This window comes from Acomys minous (genome assembly GCF_964271855.1).
Source record: "Acomys minous genome assembly, chromosome: 7".
NCBI classification, from domain to species: domain Eukaryota; kingdom Metazoa; phylum Chordata; class Mammalia; order Rodentia; family Muridae; genus Acomys; species Acomys minous.
Window position 1 is genome coordinate 67,861,361 of NC_140488.1, and position 19,096 is coordinate 67,880,456.

The window sequence follows — 19,096 nt, forward strand, 5'->3', positions numbered from 1 at the left end:
CTAGAATTCATTCTATAGACCAGGCTGTTGACCTCAAAGGTATTTTGTATTTGTAATTATAAATGAAAATATTATTGTGATAGAGATATGATTTCTATGCAGTATTTACCCAAGGAGGGCATGGAAATAACAATGCTGAGGGTTCTCAAGGCAATGCCCTGTATTCATTGTAATCCAACCTCTGTCATTTCTAGATCTTTGGTCTTGATTAGAATATAGCTAATGTCTCTTTTGAACCTCAGTGAGAGTCTCTTCAAACACATAAGTGGATCTGACAATAGCATTTCACAGTACTTTAAGGGTTAAATTAAATGTGATAATATATGGAAAGCACTAGGCACAGTGCCTGGTATATGCAAAGCATTAAAAAAAGACATGCCAGTTTTTCTCTATTACAGCAGCCAAATGTTGAACAGCCATTGAGAAGGTAGTACAAGGACAACAAAAATCCAACAGCAGTGAACACTTTAAATACACAAAGTTTGAATTTGCTGTGGTATTTTTAAACTTTTATTTGAATTTTTATTATGTTCTGCAAGTCTGCGACCCTTTAAACAACCAAATATGCAAAATGTAAAGCCCAATGGCTAGAAAACAACTCCTATGCTGAAAGAACTTCTTGGCTAGTAGGCAAGTATTAAATGTCACCTTTGTCTCTTCTGCTAACAAAAGCAGTCATCATAAAAGATCTGGCCTTTTTGTCTAAAAGAATGTTTGTTTCATCTTTGTCTAGATTGGAGGAAGTAATTAAAATTGTAATTTTAAAAGGTCTCTAAGTAGGTAGCAAGGTAGAATTGAAGGCCAACAGATGGTCAAATAGTCACCTACACAACCCCTCTAACAATTTTACCAATAAAACACATATAAAATTAACTCATTATAATCCAGTTAAAGCAAAAAAACTATAAAGACACATAGTTGCCAACATCTATGGATGCCTGCACAAGATCAAGCCCATCAGCATTATAACATGGATGGGAGAAGGGTTCTTGTGACCCCTAGCTGAGAAGCTAGACAGTAGATGGCTGCTAGCAGAGAGTCAATTTCCTTTAAATGTGTGGTCCCCAGTAGGTTTATCAAGTTCTGGTGGGATGCCCACACCTATTTTTTAAGAGCAACACAAATTAGATTTGACAAGTTATTTTTTTAAAAAGATGCAAGAAGTTGGGAGGGGTTGGTGGTGAGATCTAGGAGGAGTTAAGGGGAGGAGTAGGAAGGATAAATATGATCCAAACACGTTATGTGCATATATGAACATCTCAACAAATAAACATATATATTTAAAGATATATAGTTGATTGTGCAATGCATATTTTAGAAAAAACACCTGAGAATAGCCACAAAGAATTAAAACATTTAGCCTGACAGTGTCTAGACTTTAAGACAGGTCATTATACTTCCTCAACAGAATAACAAGTCTTTATGCCAACAATAAATTCGCATTACCCATTTCTTCTGAGGTTATGACTCTCACTTACCTTTCATAATACATTCTGCCAAAAAAATAACCATTATTTTAAACATTTTAAAGTGCACAAGTGCTCCTTGTGCACTTTAAAGTGCTCCTATCAGTGACATGTTCCCTGCCTATGGCCATACAACCTTGAACACATCCTATCTAATCTGATCTCAGAAGTTAATCAGGATGGGGCCTAGTTAGTACTTGGATGGGAAACATGTTTCTTAAGCCTTTTTACGATGGGCTAAATTATTCCAGTGGCTTTACTACTATTACAGGGAAATCAGCTTCAACTACTGACTACCAAATTGAAGGTACAGATTTTTCATTCAGTCTCTGTGTTTGGCACTTGAAAGTTTCTATTCTCAAAAGCTTGGGGTTTCCAAACAGTATACCTATTCATTTTGTTGTTTCTGATTTTGATCTTCTAGTTGGTTTATGAATAATTTTAAATAAATAGCATTCCAAAAAAGCTTGGCAGCTGTGGTATGCCACCAAAACATGTTTCAAGTCAATGTTCAACTTATATATACAAAGATAGAACAGCAAAAAAAAATTCCACTACCCAAGATAAAATTACTTAAGAATGGAATGATAAAGAATAGTGACCTGTTGTTTTACATACATATTACAAGCGAAGGAAATAATACAACTAATGAATTATGACTCGTCAATCAAGAATATTCAGTATATTCATTTTTTAATTACTTGTGGGTGAAAACCATCATATAATCCATCCTAAAAATACTTTTTTTAGTCATTATAAAAGAAATAAAAAAGAAATTATTGCATATGCCATCCCCTAAAAGAAATCCTCAGAAACCACCTATATACGATAGCTTTTAAATTTATGCACCAAGGCCCACAGGATACATAAAAGACATAAAATGGAATTCAATACATATCTGAGAGAAAGAAGTAAACGTAAAATTCTCCTAAGTCAACTAAAACGTTCCCAATATATCATCATTCTAACAATTTCAACAAAATGTTAATACTGTATTTCTGTTAAAAGTTACTGCAATTTATTGTCATGTAGAAACTGGGTTCAATATACTATTTTCTTCTAAATATAAATTTATAAGGCATCACAATCTAAATTGAGACATATATTTCTACTTGGCATCCCATCAATAGTGGGCCTAAACAATTGTAAAGAGATAAGGGAGTAGAAAGCCACATGCGGTGGCACAAACCTATAGTGGTCCGAGCACTTGGAAAACAATAGGATAGAGAATTTAAGTCTAACCTGAACTATGAGATGAGTTCCTAAGTCAAAAAAATGAAGAACAGATGTTAAGATGAACTAGGAAGTGGTAAGAAATAAAATATGAATACACAGAAATTCACTTTCTGTGGATAATTGGAAACTGAATGCTTGGATCCCACCAAAAGAAACAAAATTAAGGCCTGAATTGCCATAGCTTCACCTAAAAATGATCAGTTTTGGCGTCCCAAAACTTCTCTACTTTCCTACCCTTGAATGAATAAACCACATAACCCACTTACTTACATTTACTTATGGACACAGCATCGCTTCTCCATGCTAGCTCCCCATTTTGTTATTCCAACATTTACATCTTCATGCCCACCAGTTGCTTTGTATCACTGTCAGCATGTCTTTTTTTTTTTTTTTATGGTTACAACAAGTTTAAATTTAAGCAACTTTCACTACATTAAAACTCTTTGGTTGGTCTGGACTCTCTTTGTAGACCAGGCTGGCCTTGAACTCACAGCCTACCTCTGCCTCCTGACAATGCATGCCTTTAATCCCAGCACTTGGGAGGCAAAGGCAGGTGGTTCTCTGAGTTCAAGGCCAACCTGTGTTCAGTTACCACATGGTGGCTCACAACAATCTGTAACTCCAGCTTCAGGGACCCAACATCCTCTTCTGTGTCCATGAGCATTGGGAATTCACATATATGCAGGCAAAACATTTAATACATATTCTCAACCCAAAGCCAAAAAACTTAAACACTCATTAGACACATAATAACTAAAAGGTATGTATCTTTTCAAAACTTTTTTAGATTCCATCAGAACAGTTGGTCTCAAATTTCTAAATCATTTGTTAAAAAGACAATGCTTCTGCTATCTTAAAGGAAAATTTCAGTACGGCAAACTGAAATTTCCTTTCTCAATAGCCACCACCCCATCTCAAAGATACTTTCTTAGAAAAAAAATACTCTCTTTGTACTGTTTTAGGATTATTTAAAAGAATTGCAAGATTATACTGAAGTAATCATTTATTTAGACATTATGAAGTGGAAATTTTTTACTTTTTCATAAAAATCTAATTGGTGTAACAGTGGACAAATCTTTAATTATCCAGGAAAAAAAACATTAAAAACTAAACACAAATACCATAAATATCTGTCATTTGAATAATCTAATAAGCGTCTTAATCCATTCTAGGGAATTTTGAAAGTTTAAGTCTTAACAAAAAGAATTACTTGATGAAATTCTTAAAGCAGTTTCTCCTTGAGTTTACTTCTGGAAGAGAAATAAAAAAGAAAGCAAGCAAAGAACAAATACCAGTATTGAAACTGCATGCCTCTACCCCCCCCACACACACACAGACACACAAAAACTAAGTACCTGAGAGGTTCAATCTAAAAAGGATTAACCAAAGGCATTAAACTGGTAGTTGAAAATGCAGTTATTGTAGTAGATTGATACTCAAATAACATATGTTTTAATCTGAAATATCAGAATATTATGTATGGAAGACAAGATGCTTTTAAAGTGGCATCCAAAGGAAATAATAAACATTTCTATTTTTCAAACAAAACATTCAATAACTTTAAGAGTACATTTTCTTATATTTTAAAAACAGTCTAAACACACCCACACATGTTGGCAAAAGACAAAGATCAAGGTTCAAGGTTCTGGTGATTTCATATAATCTTCAGTTCTATTACAAATCCTCATAAATGTAACTATAAACAAGCTGAGATCTCTACCCCTCTCAAGCTGAAGGAGTTTCTACATTCAAATTCCTTAGCCCACACATCTGCTCCTGCCACTACTGGCCTTTTTCCCCCTCCTGGGTTTGCAAGAACAGAGGATCTTTCATTTAGCCCTAGTATGCACGCATTCCACTTTCACCTCAGTTTACCCAATACCCCTCAGATATGTTAAAAAAAAAAAAAAACCTGTGATTCTACGTTAACAATTGGCAAATGACTTAAAGAAAATCGTATCTTACAATGAGGCAGCAACTCAGATGCCACATGTTCTTTTCCCAGTTTTCGCCCAATCTTACAGGAGTGGGGTTTTAAGAGGAAAATCTTTCAAAGAAAAAGAAAAAGTCAAACTAGGAGCCAATGCATGTGTGTGTGGGGGGGGAGACATTAAATAAAAATCACTCCCACACACCAAAAAGAAGAGAAGGAGGATGGAGGGGGTCGAGAAGGTAGAAGAGGAGGAAGCAGCAGCAGCAGCAGCAAGAAGACCACCACCACCAAAAATCCTGTGTATCATTGTTCCTGACTTTCTCCTATTTTTTTTAAGTTATATACCCTGACTACCCCGTCGTAAAATAAGTCCATTACAGAGATTTTACAATAATCCTAGTACCTCAAGAGTCTTCCACTCCCTTCCCATCAGTACCCCCATCCTTTACAGAAATGTACTACTTCCCCTAAATTCGGGCATTTAGAGCATATTTGTTAAATGTCTCACTCTTGAAAGCCTGAATGCCGATGTTTCAGTGGGTTTTTGTCTGTTTGTCTGTTTGTTTGTTTTTTAACTTGACTTCACCTAACCTTGAAGTCCCTAAATCAGGTACCTCCGCCCATCCTAGCTAAACTTGGTAGCTTTCTTTTTCCATTAGAAAAGAAATATGGCATTAATGTCTAAAGGCAAACAAAGGTAACTCCAAGAAAAAAAACTGAAATCGACGCAACAAAGGAAGAAAGGAGAGAAGGGTATAGTGGGCGATGCTTGCGTCTTCTTAGGAGAAGCTTCTAGTGTAACTTCTGCAATTTAACGGTTCTGGGGCAGAGGAAGACTACTGTGCTGGAAAACAACAAAGGTGGGCTCCCACTGTCCTTACCGCGGTAGAGCCAGAAGAAGATGCAATATATACGCGGATCACCATCGTGGAAACAAAGGCTTGTGGTCGGTCGCTGGAGTCTTGGTAAGGGCTGCGGAACAGCTGCAGCAATGGCTGGAACCAAGCAAAGGGCCAAACAGAGGTTGGAAGAGGAGGGTGGGGGAAGGTGGAAGGGGAACTAGCCAGAGCCCCGCCTCCACCAGTGGCTGCTTTCAATGAGCTTCCAGCACTGCAGTCCCAGCCCCAAACCCCGGAAGGCTCAGGCTCATTTGCATCATTTCTAAATTGTTTTTTTAAAACACAGAATCTCGAACAGCACCGCGAGATCTGTTGAAACAATTCCTTTTGACCGTTCCCTATCCGGGAAGGGGGCGAGGGAGAAATAAAAGACCGGAGGAAAAAAAGAATCCCTGATTTGCACTCGATTAGAATAAAGGACCCCTTCCTTTGAACACCAGAAGTTTTCCGAGTTACTTCCTGCTCAGAAACGTATGTAAATAAGAGAACTGAAAGCTAGCTTTGTGCTGAATCCAGACACTAGTTTAATTTTTTTAAACCCATGTTATCAAAGCCTTGTATATTTTAAGACACCTAGAATGAAGTGAGTGATTTTTTTTTTAACCTTGGTTGGCGGCAGGAATTGATTGAGTGCTGAAATGCTGTTCTATGAGGAGGACTGGAGAGAAGTTTCACGTTTCCTGAAAGGGCAGAATGGGTTTTCTTTTTGTTCAGAGTTTTGTTAAAATAGGGAACAATCCTTTAGTGGGAATTTGCAGGAGATCTAGTTGACAACTCTTGAATGAAGGACATTGCAGAGAAAAAAAAAGTATCAACAACTCTGCAATGAAGGAGGAAATTGCAGAGAAAAAAAAAGGTATCTGAAAATACTTTGAAAGTTCTTTTGTGCCCTTGATGTAATTTCTGCTCTTGGAAGGGTGAGAGATATGATTGCCAGAAATTAGAAGCTGGACTATGCTACAAGTTGAGACTATTAAAAAGCAAAGCCAATCAAAAAATTTTTTTCTTTTTTAAAATTATTTATTTAATTTTAACTTATGTGCATTGGTGTAAGGGTGTCAGATCATGAAGTTAAAGACAGTCGCCAGCTGCCATATGGGTGTTGGGAATTGAACCCAGGTCCTTTAGGAAGAGCAGGCAGTGCTCTTAACCACTGAGCCATCTTTCAATTGGCCCAAAAAAGAGTTTATAAAAATTATCAAGTACAGTAAACCAGAGTAGTCCAGCCACTATCCTCATTATCAACACCATGGCTACTGTTAAATTTACTTCCCAATTCAAATGACAAGCAAAATCTTTATGATCATAAATCAAAATCAGATTATGATTTTGGAAAAATCTATATAGTTTCTTTTACATTCAAAACATCTCCTTTTGGCATTTTACATTAACTGCTTGACCCTATAGACGCTTACAATAATGAAAAAAATAAACAGGAAAAACAAAATATTAGTATATCACACACACAAACACACACGCACGCGCACACACACACATACTTTTGTAATAGATCATATATTCATAATAGTAATATGAGCCAATAAGTTGTTCTATAAATAAAATCTGCTGATTTGTAATGATAAGATTTCTGACACATTTTAAAAGAGACTGTTAACCATATTTCCAAGTTAAAGATAAAGGATATTATTATACTTTTAGGCTTGTTCCTCACTACTGTCAGCTATCTTTGGGACTGGTATTCTGGATTACTTATTCTAGAATGGTCATTTCTGCTTATTTTTTCTATAGACAAATCGTCCCAGATTACTTGCTTTTATGATTTGGCTGGAAAGCTAACTGTCAGTCTGAATAAACTGGGTTGGATCAATGATTTCAAATAGTACACGTAATCCATTCCCATAGAAAAGCATAGCAGCCAATGCCAATGCATTTAAAACCTTAAAAAGAAGCCCATCCTTAGAAAACATTGAACACCGTGTCATGTGCCCTTAGTTCCTGTTTCTCAAGAAGATTACTTGGGTTCAGGGGTTCCCAGCCAGCACAGACCACATAATGAGGCACAGCCCTGGTACCTAAAGAACATACCAGCCTTTCCAGATACAGGGGATAGGGCAGGAGAGGGTATTTTCAATTTTTATTTTATTTATTACAAAATGCTATTTTATAAAATTTTACCTAAAATATATTTATGTAGTTCTGCCATGTTAGAAAATATGATTTTGAGTGGTTTTATGTGTTACACATTTACAGGAATACCAAAAATGATATAAACAATTGTCCTGGCTAGTGTTTTGCCAGCTTGACCCAAGCTAGATTTAGCTGGGAAGAGGTACCTGAAGTCAGAAAATGTCTCCATCAGATTGCCTGTAGGAAAGTTTATGGGGCATTTTCGTGATTACCAATTGATGTGGGAGGGCCCAGGTCATTGTGGGGTGGTGCCACCCTGGGCTGATGATCCCAAGTGCTATGAGAAAACAGGCTGAGCAAGCCATGGGGAGCAACCCAGTAAGCAGCACTCTTTCGCTCTTTCACTCTTCCACTCTTCCTTAGCTTCTGCTCTTGCCTCCAGGTTCCTGCCTTAGTGATTGGCTGTTACCTGACAACATAAGAAGAAAAAAACCCGTTCCTCCCTAAGTTGCTGTTGATCATAATCATTATCACAACAATAGAAACTTAACTAAGATACTAGTTCTCTATTACTGAACATATTGTTTAATTTCAATTATTCTGTATTGTAGTAACACCATAGTGTGTATCAATAAATGTTTACCTACATGTCTAGTAATTTATTAGGAACAACTTATGTATAGTGATATGGCTCAGCTGGTTAAAAGCCTCACTAAGTTGAGCTTGCTACTGGAACCCACAAGCGAAGGAGAAGACTGATTCCTAAATATTGTCCTTCGATCTCCACACATGCACCATGACACATGTGTGACCATGCACACATAAACAACAACCATGCACAGACACACACACACACACACACACACACACACACACACACACACACACACTATGCACATCATTCATACATAATAATAACAATAAATATAATCTTACATTTTAATTGTTTGATGCAGAATTGCTGGCAAACTGAATAGACACTGGGGATTACAGTTATATTGCTATAAGTAAGCCCATTATCAACACTGACTAGGTTGAAAAAAGAATGTTAATTGATTGAAGAACAGTCTTATGTTACCCTAGTCATGATAATTAGATTGTGGAGATTTGAGTTAAGTACTTATGTTTTGGTTGTAGAGAATAGTCTGAATACAATCCTTTTATATTTATTTATCTGTATTGTGTGTGTGCAAGTACAGGCATGTGCCTGTAAGTGTGTTTGTGGATTCTGGCCTGCACACATGAGAAGTCTAAGGACACATTATGGGAGTCGGTTCTATCTTGACACACTGAAATTCAGAGATCAAACTTAGGTCATCTTGTCCACCTGCAAGGGCTATTGAGTCATCTTGCCAGCCTAGAGGACATATTTTAAACAGATCTTACTCTACATGCCTCTCTCGGCAAACACCCCTGGATTACCTGCACTTTTCTAAGTTGGGCATTAGTATTTCTTTGCTCTTCATTCCCTTTCGCTGGAATAGATCTCCACATGGCAATGGTGATGTGCATAGCATTGCCAAACTGTACATTTTAGTTTCCTGTCCTGGAATGTTGGAACATTGCTGTACAGGTGTTTACTAAGACAATTTTAGTGGTCTTGCCATACAGTTGTGGAATTATGGGGTACAGCATGTGCTTGTAGTGAATAGATTGAATTTCAGAAGCATCAAAATTGAAGATTGTTCCCATGAAGTAGGCCTCTGTGGAAGAATATCAGTAATCTCTGCAAAATATGATGGCCTAGGATAAGAAGTAGAGGAAGCCTCCTATCCAGAGAGTCTACCTTGTATCCCAAGTTACATTTCATCTCGCTTATTAAAGTCTTCTCTATACTCACTTGATAATCCACTTCATAATGAGCTAAGTCTCCTAATTTTATTGTTTCCCCCTGAATGCCTTTCCTATTTCATTGTCTGAACTGTCTCTTCAGGATAACATGTCTTTCTTTTCAAGTCTATTTATGTATTTTCATATCTTTCTCAGGATTAGAAATTCCAGGGACACTCATCTTTACACATGTATACACTGAGAAAAAGAAAATGTTTTCTTTTCTCTTTTTAAATATTTACTTGTTGGGTTTTTTTTTTCACTTTAAAAAATTACTTGAGCTGGGCGTGGTGGCGCACGCCTTTAATCCCAGCACTCGGGAGGCAGAGGCAGACGGATCGCTGTGAGTTCGAGGCCAGCCTGGTCTACAAAGTGAGTCCAGGACAGCCAAGGCTACACAGAGAAACCCTGTCTCGAAAAACCAAATAAAATAAAATAAAATAAAATAAAAAATAAAAAATTACTTATAAAAAAATCTAATAACGTATACAGTGTTCTACTTGCATGTACACCTGCAGGCCAGAAGAGGGCACCAGATCTCATTATAGATGGTTGTGAGCCGCCATGTGGTTGCTGGGGATTGAACCAGTGCTCTTAACCTCTGAGTTATCTTTTTAGCTTGTTCCTGTTTGTTTAATGAGCCCCCCCCACTCCTGTCTGTCTGTGTGTCTGTCTCTGTCTCTGTCTCTCTTTTTCTCTCTCTCTCTGAATCTCTCTGTCTGCCTGTCTGTCTGTGTCTGTCCGTCCGTGTCTCTCTCTCTCTCTCTCTCTCTCTCTCTCTCTCTCTCTCTCTGTGTGTGTGTGTGTGTGTGTGTGTGTGTGCGTGTGTCTGCATGTAAGCATACACGCATACAAACCCCTTTACCCATTGAGTCATCTTTCTAGGCTTAGAAAATGGATTGCAATGCTCTGTCTCTGTCTGTCTGTCTGTCTATCTGTCTCTCTCTCTATTATTATTATTATTATTGTTATTGTTATTGTTATTGTTATTGTTATTTCTTCTCTTCCCCCTTCCTACCTTTTCCCCCTTCTTTTTAAAAGTTACTTTAATAAGTCTGGAGAGATGACTTAGTGATGCTCTTCCAGAGGTCTAGGTTCAATTCCCAGTCACAACACTCTGTAATTCCAATTACGGGGGGTGGGGGGGGGGGTGGGGGGGTTGTCTGATGCCCTCTTCTGGCCTCCATGAGCACTGCATTCCCGTGATGCCCAGAGATGCAGGCAAAATACCCATACAAGTAAAAGAGTGATAATAATAAAAAAACTCAAAAAATATTTTGAAGATGATCTGAAGTATCTAAGAAAGACAGTAATTTGTTTTTGAGTTATTTTAATTTTGGTATGTGAATATTGAATATTTCCCCTGTCTGCCTGCCTGTCTGTGTATATGTGCACTACCCGCATGTCAGATGCCTTTAGAGCCCAGAAAAGAGCATCTGATACCCTGGAAGTATAGTTACAGCTTTACAGACCCTTGTGAGCCACCAAAGAGTTGCTGGGAATTGAACCTGGGTCTTCTGCAAGCATCCAATGTTCTTAATCACTGATCCATCTCTCCAGCTCATAATCCCATTCCAGAAGGGAATATTGAATTTTCCTGTCCTCCACAGCCACCAAACATGAACATAATGCACATACATAAGTGCAGACAAAACAGCCATATACATTAAAACAAATAAATTAACTATATAAGTATGTATTTATTATTTGAGAATTTTAGATATGAATACAGTGTATTTTGATCAAATCTACCCACTACTACTTCTACTTTTTCTCCTCCTCCTCCTCCTCCTCCTCCTCCTCCTCCTCCTCCTCCTCCTCATTCTTATTCTTTTTCTTTTGGTTTTCTGAGACAGGATTTTTCTGTGTAGCCATGGATGGCCTGGAACTCTCTCTGTAGACCAGGCTGGCCTGGAACTCAGAGATCTGCATGCCTCTGCCTCCCACATGCTGGGATTAAAGACGTGCACCTCTTTTTTTAAACCCACTAAATCCAATTAGTATGGACAATATGTGGATGGGGGTAAGGCTGCTCATTGGAGTATAGCAATCCTATTAGGAACGCCAGTCTTGGAAATTTACTCAGTTGTTTTCTCTTTCTTTCGTTCCTTTGTTGTTTTGTTTAGTTTTTAAAATCCAGGTAACCCACTTCTTCCTTATTTAGTTCTTCAGTATTTCTAATTTTTTATTACATTTTTATTATTTTGTGTGTACATTGTGTGTATGCTTGGGGGTATGCATATGTCATGGCACATGCATGAAGGACAGAGAACAACTTGTGGGAGTCAGTTCTCTCCATCCACAACATGAGTTCTGGGGATGGAACTTGGGTCATTAGGCCTGGTGGCCAGTGTGCTTTTACATGCTGATCCATCTCATAAGCTACCAGTCTTTGATAGTTCTGTTTGTTTCTTTGTTTTGATAAAGAATCTCAATATGTAGTCCTGGATGGCCTGGAATTCACCATGTAGACCAGGTTGTCAGTTGTCATCAAAGTTATAGAAATGTGTTGCTTCTGCTTCCAAAGTGCTGAAATTAAAGGTATACACCACCACACCCACTTCATCTTTAATATTTTTAAAGAACATTAAAAATAGCATGTGATATTTTTAATTGCCTTTAGCAAGTATTCTAATATCTAAATAGGAAATTAGGAAGAAGTCAGCATGGTGGGAGAATCTTAACACATGGATGACGTAAAATAAAGGTCTATGAAGGAGAAAGGGAACAATTGAGGAAGGAGGTTTAATAAAGTGTGAAAGTGGATGGAAGAGTAGAGTAGATCGTGTCATCGGGAAAAATAACTAACATCAAGGGCATTTGAAAAGTCTATATGGCTGGACGTGGTGGCGCACACCTTTAATCCCAGCACTCGAGAGGCAGAGGCAGGCGGATCGCTGTGAGTTCGAGGCCAGCCTGGTCTACAAAGCAAGTCCAGGACAGCCAAGGCTACACAGAGAAACCCTGTCTTGAAAAACCAAAAAAAAAAAAAGAAAAGAAAAGAAAAAGAAAAGTCTATATGGAAACTTTCACATATACTATATATGAGTTTGCAGAAGGGATACACTCCTCCCAGAAGCCATATGTTGCTAAATAGAAAGCCTAGTGCCAGATTTGAGATAATTCACTAGAATTGTTGTTCAATGGGTGTGTCAGAGTCCTCCCAAATAGCACAACCTATTACCTTTGCTCCTGGTTGCCCACCAGAACCTGATCATAAGAGGCTTCTTTTGCTGAAGACACCACATACTTTGCTCACAAGACATGCACAAACTAAGATGGCACAAGCTTCCTCCTCGGTGGATAGCATTCACAGTACCAAATGGTGCTATATAGGCTACTGGGTAGAAGATGTCATCAACAGTTTAATCCAGCTATGAGGCCTATTGACTATGATAATTACCAGCCTGACAAAGTATGTCCACTGTACAGCAATGGCATGAATGTTATGGTGGTAAAGAATTTTTTTCTGGTTGCCTGGAGTCCAGCTTGACAAGAGGAAATTCATGTCTGGTACAGTAAATCTGACGAAGAACTCATGGTTAAAGAGCTCATAGGCCCACGGATGAACCTATTATTGCTATTTTGCTAAATGAAAAAAGTATCAAGCCACATTCTATACCTGTAGATCAGTGCATCTCTTAGTCATCATCAAAGAAGTTTCTCTGTGTACAGGTTAGTGGCAAACACAAATTCGCAACTGGTCACAGTGAAGAGAATAAGTATCTGTGGAGTGTTTAATCCTAAATGGGACATCTATATTATACCTTTTCTTTCTGTAGTTGTTTAAATGAGAAATATCCCCCATCATCTCAGTCCTTTGAACACTCGGTCACCAGTTGTCGATGCTATTTGGGAAGGTTTGTGTGTGGCTATACTGGAGAATGTATGGCACTGGAGGTTAGGCTTTAAGACTAAAAAGCCCTGCTGAGGAGGAGAAAATGGGGGAAGGAGGTGAGAGAGTGGGACTAGGAGTAGAGGAGGGAGGGGTTTGCAATCAAGTCATAAAATCATTAAATATATTAACTAATTGGAGGGGGGACTATCATTTCCACCTGGCCCTCTCCGATTCATGCTTGCAGTTCAAGGTGTGAGCTCCCTCCTGCTCAATGCCTACCACTTCTTACCATACCTCTGCTCTGCCACTAGGGACTCTTACCTCTTTGGAACTGTAAGACAAATAAACTCTTCCTTCTATAAGTTGCCTCAGCAATGGTATTTTATCACAGCAATAGAAAAATAGCTAATAATCCCTCCAATACTCAGCAACCATCTCAGGAGAGCAAATGGCAAGGGAGGACTGGAAAGAAAGTCTCTTCTGAACGTGTGTTATATAACAGATTTTTTTTCTAGGGAGATACAACACCCCTACTTCTATTGACCCCGGAAAGGGAGCTCAAGACAATCCAAAGTGATTATTACACCAATGTCCAATTTTGTGAATCAGTGAGGTTTTTGTTAGAGTTACTAACAAAAATTGGGTGAGGGACTACTTAAAAAGAGCAGGGATAACTCAAAAGCATCTGCATCATCAGAAAGTCTACCCCAACCAGAAAGTCTGTGACCTTACACCTCTCTACACATCACGCAGGTAGCTCCACAGTTGACCATGCCATGTAGCAGTCTGTTCCCTCCCCCTTGCTTCTCACAACCTTTCTGACACCTTCTTCCACAAACTTCCCTGAGTCATAAAGAGGGTGATAAAAATGTCCATCTATAGGCAAGAATTAGGCCACTGTGCCACAGCAACAGTCACTTACTCTCAGTAGCTTCACTTGTGGCTATTAGTCTTATTAAATACTATCCACTGAAAAGAATTATTTTTCTTTTTATATGATGAGTTGAGGCTCACAACAACAGTTATTTATGGATGCAAATGCTTAGAAGACAGTTTAACTTGACAGGTACATCACATCCATTTAATAAACAACAGCAGTGGCTTCTCCATTGGGGCCTAAGACCTCCTCAATCACAAGTTTTTAAAGCTATACTATATATATATTGTGTGTGTGTGTGTACAGTGTACATATATATATACAGTGTTCTTCCTGCATGCCAGAGAGGACACTAGATCACACTATAGATGGTTATGAGCCACCATGTAGTTGCCAGGAATTGAACTCAGGACCTCTGGAAGAGTTCTTAACCTCTGAGCCATCTCTCTAGCCCTCAACCCCAAGTTTTTAAGTTCCAGTATCAGATGGGAATTTCTCCCTGTGGAATGGACCTTATGCCAAATCAGAAAGTTGGTTGTATTTATAACCACTAGTGTCACTATTACAACTAGCTGGGACATCTCACTTTCCACTTCCATTATGAAGCATACAGGATCCACAGCTGAGTGGGACTTTTTGTGTTAATCTTCCCAAGCATCCCTAGTAGCAACTTCTGGCACCACAAGAGTTAGCTCTCAGAAAGAGCATCAATCCATCCAATCCTTTCTTTATTTCTTCAAGTCCAGCAGCCAAACTGTGCAACATCTTCAGCACAACTTTTTTTCTGTGATGCAACCAACAACGGTGGAAATATTTTTTTATCTTGTGTGGGCTTCTGAGTCCCCTTGGCTAAAAAACACTAGGAAGTATCTAACTCCTGGTACTGGGAGTGTCAATCAACATTATAGCTTTTGGAAGCATCTGTTTCTCCTCTTACGTTGTAAGACTCACAAGATACCCCTATTTATTCTCAGGGAATGAATTTTTTTTTTCATACTTACATGTTCAGGCTCACTTACGTGCCTTTCTAATAGTGTTCTAAATTTGTAAAAATACTCAACAGTCAGCATTATATCATGTATATAACAAACCTTTTTCAGAAGATGGGCAGGATAAGGCAACATCTTGAACCACCATTCCACAAGTAGAGGGGTTACAAATTTAACATTGGTGAAACACTCTAAAAGTCTCCATTGTCATCTGTTCTGAGGGTCAGGTGACAATAGAATTTCACAGCTAAGGAAATACTAAAGACAAACATAAGCAAGGTCTAAAACAGAATAGAAAGGTTCGCTTCTTTTCTATTAATTCTTTTCTCAACCAATCAATGTTGTTATTATTAGCATTGCTAGAAAGGCACTAACTCCTTTTCAGCTCTCTCCAATTCTCAGTCTTTCTGTGCACTTCCACTTCCGTATCCTGGAGCTCTTCCACAGAATATCCCGACATTTCTCTATCTCTGATAAACTCTGCGGACCTTACTCAAGCTGCTATGCCATCCCCAGGGCTAAGGAGAAATGTGGCCCCACCTCCCTTGCGGTTTCTGATTGCGTCCTGGGTCTAAGAAGCTTTGGGTTGTCACTGTGGTTGTAGCCTTAGCTGTTGCAACTGCATTCACCACACATGGCCACTGGGGAAGACCCAGGTAGAGGAAATCACCTCCACCTCTACCATAAATTTGTGCTGGAGGAAAAATATGGCCAGTTTAGTCTGGGGCAGGGAGGGGCAGAGATAATTACCCATCTCTGGGACAGCTTGTCTTTATCTGTATTGTTTTATCATGGATGTTTTAAATAAACTGCTCCTTGGGCTTGAAAGCTTTCCAGAAACCCCTTAGCACCTTCTTAGGGTTTCAGCCAATACCTTTTCCTTAGGACCTCTGGTTTGATGTAAATCTTGCTACATTTGTTTTTGAGTAACCCAGACAAATCTCTTCCTCAGCTTTACCTTTTTCTTATCCCTTCTAGGTTTCTCTCTCACTTCCAGACATTATTTACATGTTTCTCTTTAGATCCACCAACGCCTTTCCCACTTTATAAAGAGTTCTTCCCACCAAAGGTCTCAGCAAAGTCACTAAAGCTCCATTTCAGTCTCCAGGTCTGACCCACTGAGCTGGGCCTCATATATGTCTTTCCTTTTACCTAGTTCCCTCTGTCACTCCTTTCCTGCCTCTGTGTTCCTCCAGCTGCTACTATCTATAGGGATTTCGGGTGGAGATAGCCAAATGACCCTGATGGCTCTGATAAACTATCATGACTAATTTCCCCCATATTGTCTCAAGTTATGCAGTCTTTACCTTAAGGAGAGATGAGTAATTATAGTGCTCAGTTTTTCCCTGCCTCCACAGCACTTAGGCTGATCCCATCTGCTCCCGTGTTCCACAGCCTCACTAGGCAGGCTGTGATAGGCTCTTTCAATGCTTAAAAGTGTTCCATAGGGGACATAGCTTGGAGGTTAAGAGAACTGTCTGTCCTTCCAGAGGACCCAGGCTGGATTCTCAGCACCCACATGGAAGCTCACAACCATGGAGTGGGTCTTGGGTTGGGTCAGGCCTTGTTTGAACATTATCTCAATCTCTGCTCTATCTTTTTACATTTTAATTAATTGTAATTTATTCAGATTACATCCCTGATTACTATTCTCTCACTTGTATCTTCTCATCCCCACCCTCTCTTCCTCCCTCTTCTGCCCTATTCCCTTCCCCAAGACATCTGACAGGGGAGTCCCTCCTCCCCCACTGTCTGACCACAGCCTATCAGGTCTCATCTGGATAGCTTGCATCTCCTTCCTTCCCACCAAGGGGAAGTGATCAGACCTAGAGCACCAGAGTTCATGTCAGAGGTGGTCCTCACTACTCCCACAACTATGGAGAATGAGCTGTCCATTGGCTACATCTGAACAGGGGGTCTAGGTTTGCTGCATGCATTGTCTTTGGACGGTGCATCAGTTTGTTCAGGACCCCTTGGGTCCAGATTAGCAAGCCTTAATGGTCTCCTTGTTGGGTTCCTGAACCCTCTGGGTCCTTCCATCTCCCCATTTTTCCATGCCACTCTCAGCACTCCACCCAGAGTCCAGCTGCAAATCTCAGCATCTGTCCCCATACCCTGCTGGGTGGAGTCTCTTAGAGGACATCTATGTTGGGCTAATGTCCATTTATAAGTGAGTATATACTATGCATGTCTTTCTAGGTCTGGGTTACCTCACGCAGGATGATGGTTTCTAGTCCAGAAATAATTTTGGGTTTTTTGTTTGTTTGGTTGGTTGATTTTTTTTTTTGGTTTGGTTTGATTGCTTTTTAAAGACAAGGTTTCTGTGTGTGTAGCCCTGGTTCTCCTGGAATCACTCTGTAGACCAGACTGACCTTGAACTCACAGAGATCTGCCTGCCTCTGCTTCCTGAGGGCTGGGATTAAAGGCGTGTTGCCACCACACCCAGCTCAGGAAGGATTTCTGAGCGTGGATTTAACTTGAGCTAGTACCTGCTTTTCCTTTTAGCCTCGAAGTCTTACGAAATGTCAAAGACACCTGTCCTAGCTAAGTTTACCATTGCTGTGGTGAAACACCATGACTGAAAGCAATTTAGGGAGGAGATGGTTTATTTGGTTTACATACCCTGGATCACAGTCTGTTGAGGAAAGTCAATGCAGGAATTCACACTGGGTGGGACCCTGGAGGCAGGGGCTGGTAGAGGTCATGGAAGAGTGCAGTTTACTGGCTTACTTCTCCTGGATTGCTCAGCCTGCTTTCTCATAGAACAAGACCATCAGCTCAGGAAAGGCACCAACCCCAATGGGCTGGACCCTCCCACATCAGTTAATACTTGAGAAAATGCTCTACAGCTTGCCCACAGCCTAAACTTATGGAGACATTTTCTCAGTTGAGGCTTCCTCCTCTAAGATCACTATAGCAGTGTCAAGTTGACATAAAACTAGCCAGCACAGCCAGGCATGGTGTCACACACCTTTAATTCCAGCACTTGGGAGGCAGAGGCAGGCGGATCGCTGTGAGTTCGAGGACAGCCTGGTCTACAAAGCAAGTCCAGGACAGCCAAGGCTACACAGAGAAACCTTGTCTCAAAAACCCAACACCAAAACAAAACAAAATGAAACAAAACAAAACTAACCATCACAGCATCTCTTTTATCTTGTTTTTTCATTTATCCAAGTTGTTTGCTAGAACAGAGGCTAACACAGAATATGCTAGCCTCAGTTTCCTTTCTTGTTATCATTTCTCCTTTAAACAAACAATTTCCTGCTTGGCCACCATCTCAGCGTGAGATGCATCTCTCACTATACACAGCAGTGGTCAGGCAATCTCCAATGCAACTTTCCACAATTCTGACCCATGGGTGTGATCCACACCACTTATCATGTAATTATACCATCCCTATACCACCTAGATGAAGACTGCCATCCTGAGATTTTCACCACACATATTCCTAGTTCTGATGACTCAGTCTTAGTTGCTCATCTCACTATGTACACCAAAAAAAAAAAAAAAACAAAGAAACAAAAAAAATGCAACCGCTCTCATAGCACATACCATACAGCTGTATTGGAATTTTTCTTCAAGTTGTTCTGCCTCAGTTGCATTCCTTGGACCATGCAATCAGTCACTCCTCTGAAACTTGTCTTTGCTTCTGTTATGTCCCTATTTGAGTGTCAAGTGTTATGTAATAGGCACTCCCTGGGGGAGAGGCAACACACACATCTACTCACTCTAGAAAGGGCACCTGCACCTGACCAAGATAATGATTGCCCTACTGTCTAATCTGTTAAACCAATGAGGTTTTTTATTGGGGTTACAAGAGTATGTGTGGAGGATTACTAACAAGGAGCAGGAATAACTCAAAAGCAGCTGCATTAGCAGAAACCCACCTCAACAAGGGTAATGACTTCAAAACCTGCAACCCACCCTGGAGAACTCTCCA

General features: G+C 39.6%; 1 protein-coding gene and 1 long non-coding RNA gene across 5 annotated transcripts in view; one reads left to right on the forward strand and one right to left on the reverse strand.

Moving 5' to 3' along the window:
- SH3BGRL (SH3 domain binding glutamate rich protein like) overlaps positions 1–5,746 on the reverse strand; it is a 70,659-nt gene extending 64,913 nt beyond the window's left edge. Inside the window, exon 1 of the mRNA XM_084790562.1 lies at positions 5,517–5,746. Coding sequence (XP_084646688.1) covers positions 5,517–5,561 — 45 coding nt within the window. The 5' untranslated portion in view covers positions 5,562–5,746. The remainder of the gene's footprint in view (positions 1–5,516) is intronic.
- A 126-nt stretch (positions 5,747–5,872) lies between these two features.
- Positions 5,873–19,096, forward strand: part of LOC311602455 — a 38,728-nt gene continuing 25,504 nt past the window's right edge. For 3 of the 4 annotated variants that reach the window (XR_014780763.1, XR_014780764.1, XR_014780765.1), the window contains exon 1: positions 5,874–6,005. This is a non-coding gene — a long non-coding RNA (uncharacterized lncRNA). Of the gene's footprint in view, positions 6,006–19,096 lie in introns of all 4 variants that reach the window. The other variant, XR_014780762.1, reaches the window with a different exon arrangement.